The sequence below is a fragment of the Bos mutus genome, chromosome 2, assembly GCF_027580195.1.
Source record: "Bos mutus isolate GX-2022 chromosome 2, NWIPB_WYAK_1.1, whole genome shotgun sequence".
NCBI classification, from domain to species: Eukaryota; Metazoa; Chordata; class Mammalia; order Artiodactyla; family Bovidae; genus Bos; species Bos mutus.
This window is the reverse complement of record NC_091618.1, coordinates 50,519,075-50,536,098: the sequence shown is the minus strand read 5'-3', so window position 1 is coordinate 50,536,098 and position 17,024 is coordinate 50,519,075. Positions and strand designations below refer to the sequence as shown.

The window sequence follows — 17,024 nt, the reverse complement described above, 5'->3', positions numbered from 1 at the left end:
AGCTTCCAGGTGGCACTAATGGTAAAGCACCTGCCTGCCAATGCAGGAGGAGTAAGAAACTAAGACTCAGTCTTTGGATTGGAAAGATCCCCTTGGAGGAGAAAATGGCAACCCACTCCAGTATTCTTGCTTGTGGAGAATCCCATGGACAGAGGAGCCTGCTGGAGGTCCATAGGATCCCAAAGAGTTGGACAATACTGGAACAACTTAGCATGCACATTCCCCCAAATAATCATCATCTTTAAAGATATGAATAGTCAGCTTTATGAGTTCGTTTTCAAATATAATTAAGCCTATAAGAATTCTGTTAATTCAGCTTTTATAATTCTCTGTTGATAAAACACAAAACTCTGTCTCCTCCTTACATACTGACAATTCTAATTATTTGTACTCAGAAGGGTTTCAGAGTGCTAGATACCACAATTCCTTTAAAATAGAAATGAAAATGCATTGCCCACAAAGTCTCACTGTTATGTTCATGAACTGTGTTAATTTGGAGTTTCCATAAGTGCCGTAAACCAAATGAATTATATCAATACTTATATATGGCTACAGCCTACTTTTATTTGTTGAAGTATTTTAGTTGACATAGAATCATTGAAAAATGTAGGCTTGCTTTCTTAAGAATTTGCTGTGATTTTTTTCGCCAAAATTCTTGGCCTTTTTTTTTAAAAAAAAAAAAACTTTTTTTAAGTGTATATATCTATCTGTTTCATCAGCAAGGCTTATTTTATTGCTCTTCTATTTTTTTCCTCTAGACAAAAGTTAAGCAGCTAGAAGAACAACTGCATTCTCTTACTGAAACCAGTTCACAGAATGATCATCTACGCAAGTTGAATAAGGCACTAGAAGGCAAATATGCTCAGGTGTGATTAATAGCTACAAAACAGATTGCTTTTATGTTTTGATTAGCTTTTAAGAAACAGGCCTTTCTCCCCACCTCAGCATACAAGCCCAGGAAGATGAATATTCTCTCACTGTACTCCATTTAACAAACATTTTTTAAAACACCCTCTATGTACAAAGTTCCACTTAATCCTAGAGGATTTCAGAAAGATGCCAGAATCAGGATTGGGACATTCAGCTTGCTTATGCTCTAACTGGAGGATTAGGAATGTACTCAGTAGATTTTATTATAGAAGATTATGGCTTTCGGAAACAAAATAGATTGTATTGGGAGCATCCTTAGGGAGCATTATTATGATGAAAGCATCACGAATCATGTTGTTCATAGAGGAAGTGGGTTTTTTTGATGTGAGCCTTAAAACTTTTGGCAGATGCAAGGAACAAGTATCTTTGATTTTTTAGTTATAGGCAAAGACAGAACTTGGTGCCAGCATGACCCACAGCAGCGCACTTGAAAGAGGTATTAGTAATGAAGGTGCTTGCTTGTCAACATGGTGGCTGTTGAGACTGAAAACCTGTCATAAGTCACAGAATACTTTTAACAGATGAAGAGAAAATTAGACAGATAAGGTATATAAAACCTTATATATGATGTGGGGAAAAGGCATTTGTTGTTGATGTTTGGAGTGCCCTCTTCCCCCAAAGGACAATTTGGCTTTATTTACCTTTAGTGAAGAAAACAATCCAGGATTATGTGTTAGTAAAAAAAAGTGATTCATTTCAGTGATTTACAGTTTACCACATTATCTGTTTAATTCTTAACACTCAGTGTTAGCATGTGTAATGTCTGTGTCTATAATGTTTGTGTATGTTATACCTCTGGTAACCAAGGAACTAGAATGTGTCTTCAGATGGAATGCTGCTAGCGTTCTAACCATCTGACTACACTGGTAAAGGGAGCTTCATTAGATACGCTTTCTTTCTTCACTAGGACATACTTCATTCTGGTTATTTTTTTAATTCTGAAAGCAAAGGAACACATTCCTAAGTATATTTTCCATCACAGCTTTGTTTAGAACATTGTGCTGTTTCTCCCAGTAAACGGGGCATTCACTGAAAAATAATCCTAGGTTTAGTTGATTTGTTTTTCTCAATTGGTGATGCCTCCAAGAAGAAGGAAATCTCCAGAGAGGCCTGCTTCTTCGAAATTCCTTGAAAGCTATAGGCCTCCTGTAAACAGTGTCAAGGAACGAACTTCCTCGGTTGGTTTGCCCAGTGTTGTGCCAAACCCCACACGCCGTGTGACCTTTGCACCTGCCCTGACTTCTGTGAGGTCTTCTCAGGAGATTGGAGACTCTCGGATCTCTCTAAAGACTCTTTTGAATGCCATTAAAACCATGGAGGGAAGACTAGAAGGTAAAATAGACATTCTTGCCTCAAGACCATTAATAAATGATGAGTCACCAAATTTTCTTAATCGAGATTCGGTAAGTGAAGACTAGAAATCATAACGAAATTTGAGATTTATACAACAATGAAGAAAAGTAGTAACATCTAGAGAGATAAAGTTTAGAGATGTGCGTACTAACAAGGAAACAAGCTTCTTCACAAACAGGATAGACTAATGTAGATTGAAACCATCATTCTGGCTATCTCATACTTTTTCTTTTGGACACAGAAATGTCCAGTTTGCCTTAACACTAACCATTGAGATTTTTTAAATCTAATTTTCTATTTCTTAAAAATGAGTATGTTAATAATCTTAACATTTACAGTAAAATGTCTGGATAAAGGCTGATTTTAAAGTAGAAGTACATAAATAGGAGCCCTAATATATTGGATGCTGGCATATATTTCCCCCAAAAAACTTACTAGAGCATCTATCTTTGTTTCCTATTTAAAAACAGAAAGTACTATAACTTGTCTTTAGAGTTAACTAATGTTTAGATACTTTTGTTAAGTACTTTAGCTAGCGGCCTTTTCATATTTATATAAACACTGGTAAAACTATAAAAACTATGTTCTTCCTAATGTATTTTTCCCATTCAATAGGTTTTAAAACGTCTAAGTTAGCATCTTTTATACTATGCTTGGATCCCTACAGAAAAAGTATTTTAATTGTTACACGTTAAAACTTATAGGGAAGTATAATGTTGAGGGAGATGTGGGGGAAAAGCATTCTTTGTTGATGTTTGGAGTGCCTTCTTCCCACAAAGGACAATTTGGCTTTATTTACCTTTATTTCTTGGGCTTCCCTGGTGGCTCAGATGGTAAAGAATCTGCCTGCAATGTAGGAGACCCAGATTCAATCCCTGAGTCTGATCCCTGGGTTGGGAAGTTCCGCTGGAGAAGGGAATGGCTATACCCAGTCCAGTATTCTTGCCTGGAGAATTCCATGGACAGAGGAGCCTGGCAGGCACAATTCATGGGGTTGCAACACAAAAATCAAACACAATTGAGTGACTAACACTTTCACTTTTTCACAGAGGAGCCTGGTGGCCTAGTCAATGGGGTCACAAAGAGTCGGACATGACTGAAGGGACTTAGCACACACACACACAATATATAAGATGTATTAAGATATATAAATATATATATCTTCAGATACATAAGATATATAAATATCTTCAGATATTTAAATACAGATATATGAATATCTCCGGAGAAGGCAATGGCACCCCGCTCCAGTACTCTTGCCTGGAAAATACCATGGATGGAGGAGCCTGGTAGGCTGAAGTCCATGGGGTTGCTAAGGGTCGGACACGACTGAGTGACTTCCCTTTCACTTTTCACTTTCATGACTTGGAGAAGGAAATGGCAACTCACTCCAGTGTTCTTGCCTGGAGAATCCCAGGGACCGGGGAGCCTGGTGGGCTGCCGTCTATGGGGTCACACACGGTCGGACACGACTGAAGTGACTTAGCAGCAGCATATGAATATCTTAATCATAACATATTTTAGGTTAAAACAAGATTCAGAAGAGTGTACAAAATATTTCACTATTTGTGTGCAAAAGGGTTGGGAGGATGAAGAATATATACATATGTGTTCACCTTTGCAAAGAGTATCTCTAAAATGAATTGTAATAAATTGGCAATGTTATTTTCAAGAAAGGGAACTGGGTGGCTGGGAGATTTTTCACCGTATCAAAAGGATAAAGCGAAAAATCTCTCAGCCAAAGCAAAAGTGGACAAAGGATGGTCTTTTCAGCAAGCAGTGCTGAAGCAATTGCATATCACATGCAAAAACAAAAAACAAAGTACCTTTGATCTGTACCTCTTACCGTATATAAAAATTATCTCAAAATGGGTAACAGCCTTAAAGATAAAACCTAAAACTAAAACTTTCAGAAGAAAACATTGGAAGAAAGCTTTGTAATCTTGAATTACACAAAGATTTCTTAGATTTGACATCAAAAGCATGATCCACAAAGGAAAAAAAAAAGAAATGACAGCTTATGCTCTTCAAAGACATTGTTAAGAAAATGAAATAAACTACAGGCTGGGAGAAGAAACAATTGCAAATCACATATGAGATGAAAGTGTTGTCTCCAGAATTTATTAAAATCACAAAACTCAGTAAGAAGGAAGGAGAAGGCAGTGACACCCCACTCCTTGCCTGGAAAATCTCATGGATGGAGAAGCCTGGTAGACTGCAGTCCATGGGGTCGCTAAGAGTCAGACACGACTGAGCGACTTCACTTTCACTTTTCACTTTCATGCATTGGAGAAGGAAATGGCAACCCACTCCAGTGTTCTTGCCTGGAGAATCCCAGGGACAGAGGAGCCTAATGGGCTGCCGTCTATGGGGTCACACAGAGTCAGACACGACTGAAGAGACTTAGCAGCAGCAGCAGCAACAGCAGTAAGAAGGAAGCAATTTGGGAAAAGAAGAGGCAAAGTACTTGAACATATATTTCACTAAAAAGATACATGGATATAAGTAAGAACTTGAAAAGATGTTAAACATCAGGCATTAGGGAAATGCAAATTAATACCGCGGTGAGATGCTGCCTCACACTATTGTGTGTTTGTGTTCAGTCATGTCGGACTCTTTATACCCCATGAACTACAGCCCTCTAGGCTTCTCTGCCCATGGAATTTTCCAGGCTAGAATGCTGCAGTGGGTTACCAGACAGTAAAGAATCTGCCTGTAATGTGAGAGACGCAGGTTTGATCCCTGGATTGAGAAGATCCCCTAAGAAGGAAATGGCGGTCCACTCCAGTATTCTTGCCTGGAGAATTCCATGGACAGAAGAGCCTGGTGAGGGTTACAGTCTATGGAGTCACAAAGAGTCAGACACAACTGAGTGACTAACACTTTCACTTTCACCTCCAGGGTATCTTCTGGACCCAGGGATCAATCCACATCTCTTGCGTCTCCTGCCTTAGCAGGCAGATTCTAATGCCACCTGGGAAGCCCACCACATACTATTAGAATGTTTAAAATTGAAAAACTGATCGTACCGAGTGTTAGTGAAGCTATGGAGGAGCTCTCATACATTGTTGAAGGGAGTGTAAAATCAACCATTTTGGAAAATAGTTTGGTAGCTTCTTTAAAAGTGAAACGGGACTTCCCTGGTGGTCCAGTGGCTGAGATTCTGCAGTCCTAATGCAGGGTTGCTGGGTTCCATCCCTGGTCAGGGAACTAGATCCTACATGCCGCAACTAAGACCTGGGGCAGCCAACTTTTTTTCAAATGAAACATATTACTACCATATGACCTATCTCTTCCACCCCTATGTATTTACCAAAGATGAATGAAAGTTTATATCTACAAACTGTATACAGCTGCTCAAAGCAGTTTTATTTGCAATACCTTAAAACTGTCACTTCATGGCAAATAGATGGGGAAACAGTGACAGGCTTTATTTTCTTGGGCTCCAGAATCACTACAGATGATGACTGCAGCCATAAAATTAAAAGATGCTTTCTCCTTGGAAGAACAGCTATGACAAACCTAGACAGCATATTAAAAAGCAGAGACATTACTACTTTGCTGACAAAGGTCCATATAGTCAAAGCTGTGTTTTTTCCAGTAGTCATGTACACATGTGAGAGCTAGACAATAAAAAAGGCTGAATGCCAAAGAATTGATGCCTTCGAACTGTGGTATTGGAGAAGACTCTTGAGAGTCCCTTGGACAGCAAGGAGATCAAACCAGTCAATCCTAAAGGTAATCAACCCTGAATGTTCATTAGAAGGACTGATGTTGAAGCTTCAATACTTTGGCCACCTGATGTGAAGAGCCAACTCATTGGAAAAGACCCTGATGTTGGGAAAGGTTGAAGGCAGGAGAAGGGAATGACAGAGGATGAGATGGTTGGATGGCATCACTGACTCAATGGACATGAGTTTGAGCAAGCTCCAGGAGATGGTGAAGGACAGGGAAGCCTGGCATACTGCAGTCCATAGGGTTGCAAAGAGTCAGACACTAGTGAGCGACTGAACAAAACAGAAAACTGGAACAACTCCAGTGTCTAGCAGAATACTGTTCAGCAACAGGAAGGAAGAACTATTGATACATGCAGAAGATTGAGTGAATCTTAACTGTGCTGAGTAAAACAAACCATTCCAAAATGAGTACAGTATGTCCTCTACATATGAACCTTCAAGTTGTGAACTTTCAAACTTGCATTCACGTGTCCAATCATGAAGGTTAGTTCTATTTGAGGCGGCACAGGATTCGAATGTAGACTGGTACTTGAAGTCTGCAGCAGCTGTTCAGAATACAGTCCAGTTCAGTTCAGTTGCTCAGTCATGTCCGACTCGGTGACCCCATGGACTGCAGCACGCCAGGCCTCCCTGTCCATCATTAACTCCTGGACTTTACACAGACTCATGTCCATGAGTTGGTGATGCCATCCAACCATCTCATCCTCTGTCATCCCCTTCTCCTCCCTCCTTCAGTCTTTCCCAGCATCAGGGTCTTTTCCAATGAGTCAGTTCTTCGCATCAGGTGGCCAAAGTATTGGAGTAGCAGCTTCAGCATCAGTCCTTCCAATGAATATTCAGGACTGATTTCCTTTAGGATGGACTGGTTGGATGTCCTTGCAATCCAAGGGACTCTCAAGAGTCTCCTCCAACACCACAGTTCAAAAGCATCAATTTTTTGGCACTCAGCTTTCTTTATAGTTCATCTCTCACATCCATACATGACTTCTGGAAAAGCTATAGCTTTGACTAGACGGACCTTTGTTGGCAAAGTAATGTCTCTGCTTTTTAATATGCTATCTAAGTTGGTCATAACTTTTCTTTCAAGGAGCAGCATTTTTTAATTTCATGGCTGTGCTACCAAAGAGTCCAGTGCTACCAAAGAGCTATACGACCTTGTAGCTCAGATGGTAAAGAATCTGCCTACAGTGCAAGAGACCTTGGTTGTATCCCTGGGTCAGTAAGATACTCGGGAGAAGGGAATGGCAACCCACTCCAGTATTCTTGCCTGAAGAATCCCATGAAAAGAGGAGCCTGCCAGGCTACAGTCCATGGGATCACAAAAAGTCAGATACGACTGAGTGACTAACACTACCCAGATGTCATTGGATCATTTTTTCAAGAGGGTAGCTGGAAATGAATCTAGCAAGTAACCAGAACCTGTGCCATCAGTGTCAGGCATGAGTGAAATTGCAGTTTGCCCTCTGTCTCCTCTTGCTGATGATCCTGCAACTCTTAACCATCTCCCACCTCCACTCCCTCTTCCAATCACTTCTCACCTGGTGCCAGTCAGCCCCTGTATGCCAGTTGTTGTACCGCTGTACTTTTCAAGGTACTGTACTTTAAGGTTAAAAGTATTTTTTGTTTGCTTGTTTTTTATGTATTGTCTGAAAAGTATTATAAACCTATTAAAGTACAGTACTACATAGCTGGTTGTGTTAGTTGGGTACCTAGACTAACAGTTAGACTTAAGAACAAATTTGAACTTATGAGCACGTTCTTAGAACAGAACTCATTTATATGTAGGGGATTTACTGTACATAAAATACTTCATTTATATAAAATTCTAGGAAATAAAAATGCCAGAAAATATAGGTCAGTGGAGGCCTTGGGTGGACATGTAGGAACAGGGAGAGAGAGAACGGGTTGATTACTAAAAGGCATAGGGGAAGTTTGGAGATAATGGAAATTGTTCATTATTGTGATGATTTTAAGAGTTTATACATATTTCAAAATTGTACATGTTAAATGTACACAGCTTACTGTTTGTCAGCTATATCCCAGTATGGCTGCTTTTAAAAATGCTAATTTTTGTATAAGTAATTATTTTAAAGTATTTAAAATGACATTCTTGAAATGAGAAAAACAGTAAAGATGATAACAAGTTAGTGGTTGCCAAGGAACATGGAATGGATTTGGGGAGGACATGAACAAAAGAAACAGTACAAGAGAGCTCTTCGTGGCAGTGGAGCAGTTCTGCGTCTTGCCTGTGGTGGTCACCAGAATACGTGCGTGCCATCAGATTACACAGTTATATGCATGTGTGCATACACAGAGGAATGCAGGTTAAAAAATGGTGAAAACTGCAACTTTTGTAGTCCTGTTAATCTGATTAACAATCATGTAAGATTGTGAAGATGTAAAGATGTCATTATTAGAAGCAGGGTGAAGAGTGCATGGGGACTGTCAGTAATTTTGTAACATCCTGTGAGTCTATAATTATTTTAAGATAAAATTTTTTTTTTTTTTTTTTAAAGAGTAGTATTTAAGATAGTATGATGATCTGAAATTATTGTATAGATACACTGAAAGTGTTTCAGGGATATAAAATTGTAATACTTTTAATTAGGATTAGAACACTATTTAGAACACTTTTATAACTATTTTCTTGACACTATTTGATACTTATTCATCTGCTTTTATTATGTATTTTGTTAATTTACATCATATTTTCAAATTCTGTGATAACCAGTTTTCTCCCCCAGTTTTCATCTTACCATCAGAGGTTTTTTTTTTTTTTTTTTTAGTATTTTAAAGCTTTTATTGGTATGTATGTAGTTTATTTATAGTGTTATGTTAGTTTCTGGTGTACAGCAAAGTGAATCAGTTATACATATATCCACTCTTTTCCCATTAGGTCATTACAGAGTATTGAGAAGAGTTCCTTGTGCCATATAATAGCCATCATAATCATAGTCTTATCTCCCATGTCCCTCATTCCAGGCTTTTCATATTGACATATATATTAGAGATTTGCACATGTTTATTAAATTTTTTTTTCCTTTGTAGTTTTAAGGGGAAAAACAGCTACTAGAGCTAGTTTTTTTTTTTTTTTTTGCAATTATAGATAAGCATATTTAATTAAATAAGCATATTTAATTTAACATTTTAAGTTTGGCTTCTAAATTGCTGTGTCTTATTCTAACCAGAGCTTCCCTTATGGCTCAGATGGTAAAGAATCCACCTGCAATACAGTAGGTCTGAGTTTAATCCCTGGGTTGGGAAGATCCCCTAGAGAAGGAAATAGCTACCCACTCTAGTATTCTAGCCTGGAGAATCCCCATGGACACAGAAGCCTGGCAGGCTAACAGTCGGTGGGGTCGTAAAGAGTCAGACAAGACTGAGAGACTAAGCACAGGACATTCTAACTGCTGACTGATCATGCTTTGAGAAAGTCACTTATTATCGTTTCTTTCTTTCTGCTAAGGTGAAATCCCTTCTTGAAAAGAATGAAGAGGAGCTTTCACAAGCAGTGAAGGGTCGTGATGCAGCCCTGAAAGAGAGTCAGAAGTTGAAAGGGGACCTTGAAACTCTGGAGGACAGAGAGAACAAGAAGGTAAGACATCAACCCCTTTGTGAACTGTGTAACTGACATGAAGCGCTTCTAAAATTTTTATGAGCCATATTCTTTCATTTCTTGTTACCTTTAGTTTAAAAAAAAACAGAGGATTGATCAGATGAGAATTTTCTTTTACAAAAGATAACTTTAGAAAAACTTTAAAATACTTCCCTTAAAAATAGATGATTTAACTCACAGTGTGTTTTTTTCTTTCTTTCTTAATCAAAAGTCTATTTTTTTTGTTGAAACACATCTGACCTTGGTAATAATAACCACCTACTTATGTCTTATTAATGTGATAAAACATTGTTATGATTCTATGTTAAATTACCAAATGCTTTCTGCTTAACAGTGTATGTTCTCGGTGGGAGGAGAGGTCACATCCCAGACTCCTTCCCCTCTGAAGAGGGCTGTGACTTACACCATTCTTCCGTGGCTCCCACTCTCCCTTATGTTCTTTTTTCCCTCAGATAATTCTGATGGGCTTCGGAGGTGTTATCATCTTCTGAGCCCATGGTAAGATTAGCTGAGCAGGGCCTGTATGGGCCACCCTGGGACTACCTCGAGACCCAAGAAGTTGTCGGTCCTTATGTCTCTAGTTAATACTGATGTGTGTGCTAGGATATGATAATAGTCAGGAAGCACTGCAGAGTTTTTCATTGGAGCCATAGGATCTGGGGTTTAGTTTTCTTTTTCTCAAAGTCAGAATAACTTAATAAAATAAAAATAAAATATACTTTAAAGCAATTATCCTCCAATTAAAACATAGTAGAAGCATACCTCACACCTATCTGTGGGAAATTTCTGTGGAATTGTAAATGAATTTAAGAACAATTTTATATTCTCTTGTTTATTTAAATAAAACTGCTTTGATTACAAAAGAAAAAATATATATTTATATATACACACACACTTATTCCTCTTAGCATTGTACCAGACCTGGTTTCGATACTCTTCTAGCAGTCACAGGACTCCGCAGCAGAAGAATAACTAGACCGGATCAAAATATTGTCTTATTTCGTCTTCTGTTAGGTAGGAAACTTTCAGCGACAACTGGCAGAAGCCAAAGAAGACAACTGCAAAGTGACGATCATGTTGGAGAATGTGTTGGCTTCACACAGTAAGATGCAAGGTGCTCTGGAAAAAGTGCAAATAGAGCTTGGCCGGAGGGATTCAGAGATCGCAGGCCTCAAGAAAGAAAGGTACCAGAGATTATTTTTGTCTTTGTACTTGTATTTTTCTGCTGTGTTGTAGTAGGGAACAGTGTGTGATCAAGAAACAGTCACTTTATGTTACTTCCTTTGTGAAAAAAGTAGTAAAATGGTATTTAATTTTATTTTATTTTTAAACTTTACATAATTGTATTAGTTTTGCCAAATATCAAAATGAATCCACCACAGGTATACATGTGTTCCCCATCCTGAACCCTCCTCCCTCCTCCCTCCCCATACCATCCCTCTGGGTTGTCCCAGTGCACTGTCCCCAAGCATCCAGTATCGTGCATCGAACCTGGACTGGTGACTCGTTTGATACATGATATTTTACATGTTTCAATGCCATTCTCCCAAATCTTCCCACCCTCTCCCTCTCCCACAGAGTCCATAAGGCTGTTCTATACATCAGTGTCTCTTTTGCTGTCTCATACACAGGGTTATTGTTACCATCTTTCTAAATTCCATATATATGCGTTAGTATACTGTATTGGTGTTTTTCCTTCTGGCTTACTTCACTCTGTATAATAGGCTCCAGTTTCGTCCACCTCATTAGAACTGATTCAAATGTATTTAAAGAATTAGCAAATTTGGGAGAATCTGGAATTATAAAAATGATATCCAAAAATTCACAGATTTTGTAGTGGTGTAAATGAATATGTATTCCAGCAATTCATGTGATAAATGCTGTCTTATCCTTGCTGTTTTCTACACCATTTAAATCTGCCCTTGGGTCTACAGAATAGTAATTGTCAGATTATTAAAGCCAGGCATCTACTTCATTTTGAATTAATTATCCATTTATTAGTATACTATTTAATTATTTTAGAGGAATCATTGTGAGAACTGCTTTCAGCTGTAAGAAAACTCCTTTGAATGTTTCAAAAATTATATGCATATTTCCAGTTTAGGTTAATGAACAAATGGTTTGAGTTTAATAAGGCCTGTAAGTATAATGTATTACTGGTACATATTGCCTCTGTGTTATGGGAGAATTAATGACTTTTATATTCTTCATCATGCTAATTTTTTTTTTTTTATGTTATGAATCAGTGTTACCTCTGAACTTAAAGAAATCAAGGGGATGGTATTAAAAAACAGTTTACTGTTCACAGTACAATTCTAGGTAAAAAGCAGAAATCTCAAGAGTAAGCCAGTCCATCTAGAGGTGATACATTTTTGTGCCAGTGATATATATAGAGAGAGAGTATAAAATTACCAGCTTTTAACTTAGTCATTAACATGTCCTGATAGTTTGATATACCAAGAAGAATTGAATCATAGAGATGGGACAAATTTTCAATCCCCAGGAGAATTAGTCTCTTACTCTGATGCTGAGGCTGCAGATTTATCACCTGCCAGCTCTCATATTCTGAGCATCTGTAGCCCATAACCTAATGCCATTTCAGCTTCCTGGAAGAGTGCCCTGTATATCCCAGTGGTATCATTTCTAGATGGTTCTTTCCATTTCTAGAAAGTGGTCACTTTCTCTGTGCTCTCTATCTTTAGGGCCCTGAATCAACAGCGGGTACAGAAGCTGGAAGCAGAAGTGGACCAGTGGCAGGCCAGAATGCTTGTCGTCGATGCCCAGCACAACAGTGAGGTAGAAGCCAGGTTTTTATAGATGATAATGTTAGTGTTTTTTTTTTATTTTATTGGGATATCAGTGTTTTGGAAAAATGGAGTAAAATAATCAGGTAAATTTCCTTCCCATTCAAGTCTGAGTTTTGAACAGTACATATTCCCAAATGGGAAACTGGTCTATAATCTTGCAGTGAGTCATTTAGCAAACCAGGACCATAATTGTGCCTAATTCTTTTTGTCTTATATGGTCTACATTCTTTTCATATATTAATGCATAAGGGATTGCAAATGTTAAAGGGCTTAGAAAATAACGTAGCTTCAGTTAGAAGTAGGGTAGTCCTACTAAATAAGGAAATACATGCGTTCATAGGTGTATACGTATATAAATATGTATCTACACATATGCACACATGTAAAATACACAGGGATATTTCATATGAATAAGCTTTTTCTAGAGAAATATACAAGGAGCAGTTGCCAATTCTTATCTCTGTAGGCAATGAGGTTAAAGAATCAAAAAGGGGAATTTAACTAATTTAAAATTTTAGAAATTAGGATAAATAAGTTGGCTCTGTTTTCAAAAACTCTCTAGTGACCAGTGGAGCATACCCTTCCCATCACCTTCTAAGAGTCTGCTAAGCACTGTCTGTAATAAGTTCTCACATACATATCCCAGGCATCTGGAGTCTTTGTTTCTGGTTCCAAATAATTATTGTCTCAAAGTTTAAAGTGGGAATATTACAGTGTTATGTACTTCTAGTATCTTTTACAGTGGAACAACTAGATTAAAAACAATCTTCTCTTTCAGATGGAACCTCTACAAAAAGCTCTAGATGTAGCTAGAGAAGACAACAGGAAACTGGCTATGAGCCTGGAGCAAGCTCTCCAGACAAATAATCACCTACAAACAAAGCTTGATCATGTTCAAGAGAAATTGGAAAGCAAAGAACTTGAGCGACAGAATTTGGAAACCTTTAAGTAAGAGCAGTATAGTCACAGTGAAATTAGGGAAGAGCCTCTGGGAGAGTAAGTCTGGCTCATTCACATAAACCAGTTAAAGCTTTTTCCCTACTTTGAGCTGGTCCTCCTGCAGAACGACGTGAAGGTGACAGGCGTAGCTAAACACCAGAGGATGCTGGCTGGGATATGCTCCTCTTCAGCTCTTTCCTCATCCGGTGTTGATCTTCTGTACATGATCAGATCAGATCAGTCGCTCAGTCGTGTCCGACTCTTTGCGACTCCATGAATCACAGCACACCAGGCCTCCCTGTCCATCACCAACTCCTGGAGTTCACTGAGACTCACGTCCATCGAGTCAGTGATGCCATCCAGCCATCTCATCCTCTGTCATCCCCTTCTCCTCCTGCCCCCAATCCCTCCCAGCATCAGGGTCTTTTCCAATGAATCAACTCTTCACATGAGGTGGCCAGAGTACTGGAGTTTCAGCTTTAGCATCATTCCTTCCAAAGAAATCCCAGGGCTGATCTCCTTCAGAATGGACTGGTTGGATCTCCTTGCAGTCCAAGGGACTCTCAAGAGTCTTTTCCAACACCACAGTTCAAAAGCATCAATTCTTCGGCACTCAGCCTTCTTCACAGTCCAACTCTCACATCCATACATGACCACAGGAAATTTTAAACCAATTCAGGAGGGACACATACACATTTTTGCCAAACCTTTTCTATCAGAAGCTTATGTGTCCTTCAAAGGCATGATTTGGAAAAGGAACAACAGAAGCCTGAATGGAAATAACCCCTCCAGGAGTGGGATAATTCCATTTAAGCAGATACTCGACCATTAATTGTTTTCCATTTTGCCCTGAGATTAGTTAGCTCAAGTGCTTCTAATTCAAGTCAAGCCACTGGAGTTTTTTTCTTAAACTTTATCTAGGCAAATATGATTTAGATATTAATAACATCCCATGAAAATTTATGCCCAAAGGAAATATATTATGCCCATTTATCTTTATTCCTTTCAGGTAGTGAACATACTGATATTGCAGAGCGTATTTATATAAGCTAAAGCTAAGAGAGTATTTTTCATGTTTGTAATCTGTACAAATTGTATATTCTGGTGAAATGCTGCTGGCTCTGGACTATTCAGTATTGGTTAAAATAAGAATATGTGTTTTCACTCTTAAAGGTGGATCTCTTTATATTAATGACTTTGTCTTTTAAGGCCGTAGGTAAATGCTTATTTTTCTTTCTGTTAATGAGTTACAGATCAGTGATTTTACATGGTGACTGATCTGCTCAGTTGTAAATCATACCACCTAAGAGGTTTTCTAAAGGTGATTTAACATCTCTCTTCCAAAACAGAGAACGGATGAGTGAAGAATCCAAAATAGAAGCAGAATTGCATGCTGAACGCATAGATGCTCTAAGAAAGCAGTTTCAAATTGAGAGAGAAACTGCCAGGAAAGCAGCACAGCGGGAAGTAACTGAGGTATGGAGGCACGTGACAAAAGACACATAACGTCCGTCTCCAGATGGTTGCTAGCTAGAGGATTCCTGAGAATGGCTGCAGTTGCTCTTTAGCTCTTCTAATTCTCCTTTCACCAGCAAGTGAGATGCAGCTCTAAGCTGTTTGATATACAGTTATCTGCCCAGTGAAGGAATGCCTTGATGATAGTCTTCCCCTTGGAGAATAGTAACTTGAGTGGTAAAGAGAAAGGAGGAGACTGCCATCTGTTAGACAGATAGCAGTCACCTATCTCCTCAGTCCACTTCACTAGCATCCATCACGCACCTACCTTCTCCTGAGAGGCATATTTAAAAACAGTAGAAGACATGGTCTGTACTAAATGACCCCTTATTTGTCACCTCCCCTCTTACATGAGACAAGTAAGGAAGACGTCAGAAGACTCTCTGATATTTAGAAGCTATGTACAATTTTAAATGAATGCAGAGTAAGGGAAGGTTTGTTTTAGGCTGGCTGGGTGCTGGAAGAAGAGGGAAGCTTGACCACAGTACGGGACTGAGACTGGCAGAGTTTTCAGGGGTAGGACACGCTATGTAGCAGGATAAGCAAATGAAAAATGAACAGGATATGTGAGCAAAGGAAAAGCATTTGCCTGTCTTGATTAAAGCAGAGACTAGGAAATTTCTGAGAAAGAAGGGCTAGTCGAGGAAACCAGCTGGTAGATGGTCTTAACTACCAGAATATTGGCTGGAAACTGTTAGGTAAAAGTAAAGCACTGTAGGTTTCTGAGAAGGATGTAAGCACAGTTTTAAGTAGGTTAGTCTGTTGGCAGTGGAAAGTAAATAATAATGAAGATAAACCGGAAACATGGAGGCTAATGGGAACTACAGCAGTTACTTCGGGCTTCAGATTAAAGAAAAGCGGTTCTGTTGAAAGTAGAGAATAAATTTAAAAAGCTATTTTTAATAGAAAAATCAAACATACACAAAATGTATCATAAGCAAAGGGGAGGGAGTAATTAAAATAATTCCAAGACTTAGCTGGAGTGGCTGGTCTGTATTTTGCCAGATTTAGTGCATTGCTTTGCAGTTTACAAGGAGCAGTCCCAAAAATCAGATTCAACTGTTTATATGGTACTTTGTAAATTGCAAAAGCACTGTATAAATATTATAATAAAAACAATTTCTGTGGGAAACAAAAATGGACACTGAAATTAAAGATACCTTTAATCAGAGGTAGTTGTTCAGAATACTTAGTTTAAACCCTTTTAACAGGAATCAGTGAAGATCGCGAACTTGTGCAGGAGACCAAAGAACAGTAGTATTAGTGCTGTCTTGAGCAGTTAGCCACAGAGGTGGCATCAGGGTGCACTGTTTAAGTGCCTCAGCTCTGCCTCTTAAAAGCAATGTGGTAATTTACTATCTGCGCAGACGACTGAACTTTTGAGTCTGTTTCCTTGATCATAAAATGGAACTTCTGAATGTTTCCTTGATCATAAAATGGAAATCATCACAACTACTTTCCAAGGTGGTTTAGAGGATTAAATTGGAAAATATATGAAAAGTAATTACTAAGATCATGGCATCTGGTCCAATCACTTCATGGGAAATAGATGGGGAAACAGTGGAAACAGTGTTAGACTTTATTTTTTGGGCTCCAGAATCACTGTAGATGGTGATTGCAGCCATGAAATTAAAAGACGCTTACTCCTTGGAAGGAAAGTTATGACCAACCTAGATAGCATATTCAAAAGCAGAGACGTTTCTTTGCCAACAAAGGTCCATCTAGTCAAGGCTATGGTTTTTCCAGTGGTCATGTATGGGTGTGAGAGTTGGACTGTGAAGAAAGCTGAGTGCCTAAGAATTAATGCTTTTGAACTGTGGTGTTGGAGAAGACTCTTGAGAGTCCCTTAGACTGCAAGGAGATCCAACCAGTCCATTCTGAAGGAGATCAGTCCTGGGTATTCTTTGGAAGGAATGATGCTAAAGCTGAAACTTCAGTACTTTGGCCACCTGATGCGAAGAGTTGACCCATTGGAAAAGACTCTGATGCTGGGAGGGATTGGGGGCAGGAGGAGAAGGGGACGACAGAGGATGAGATGGCTGGATGGCATCACTGACTCAATGGACGTGAGTCTCAGTGAACTCTGGGAGTTGGTGATGGACAGGGAGGCCTGGTGTGCTGCGATTC

General features: G+C 38.9%; 1 protein-coding gene across 10 annotated transcripts in view; it reads left to right on the top strand.

The window, feature by feature from the left end:
• CCDC150 (coiled-coil domain containing 150) overlaps positions 1 to 17,024 on the top strand; it is a 91,136-nt gene that overhangs the window by 64,236 nt on the left and 9,876 nt on the right. For 7 of the 10 annotated variants that reach the window (XM_070388818.1, XM_070388849.1, XM_070388838.1 and 4 more), the window contains 6 exons: positions 759 to 866; positions 9,487 to 9,615; positions 10,651 to 10,820; positions 12,339 to 12,432; positions 13,222 to 13,391; positions 14,732 to 14,858. In XM_070388818.1, coding sequence (XP_070244919.1) covers positions 759 to 866; positions 9,487 to 9,615; positions 10,651 to 10,820; positions 12,339 to 12,432; positions 13,222 to 13,391; positions 14,732 to 14,858 — 798 coding nt within the window. The remainder of the gene's footprint in view (positions 1 to 758; positions 867 to 9,486; positions 9,616 to 10,650; positions 10,821 to 12,338; positions 12,433 to 13,221; positions 13,392 to 14,731; positions 14,859 to 17,024) is intronic. The other 3 variants (XM_070388853.1, XM_070388831.1, XM_070388856.1) reach the window with 2 other exon arrangements.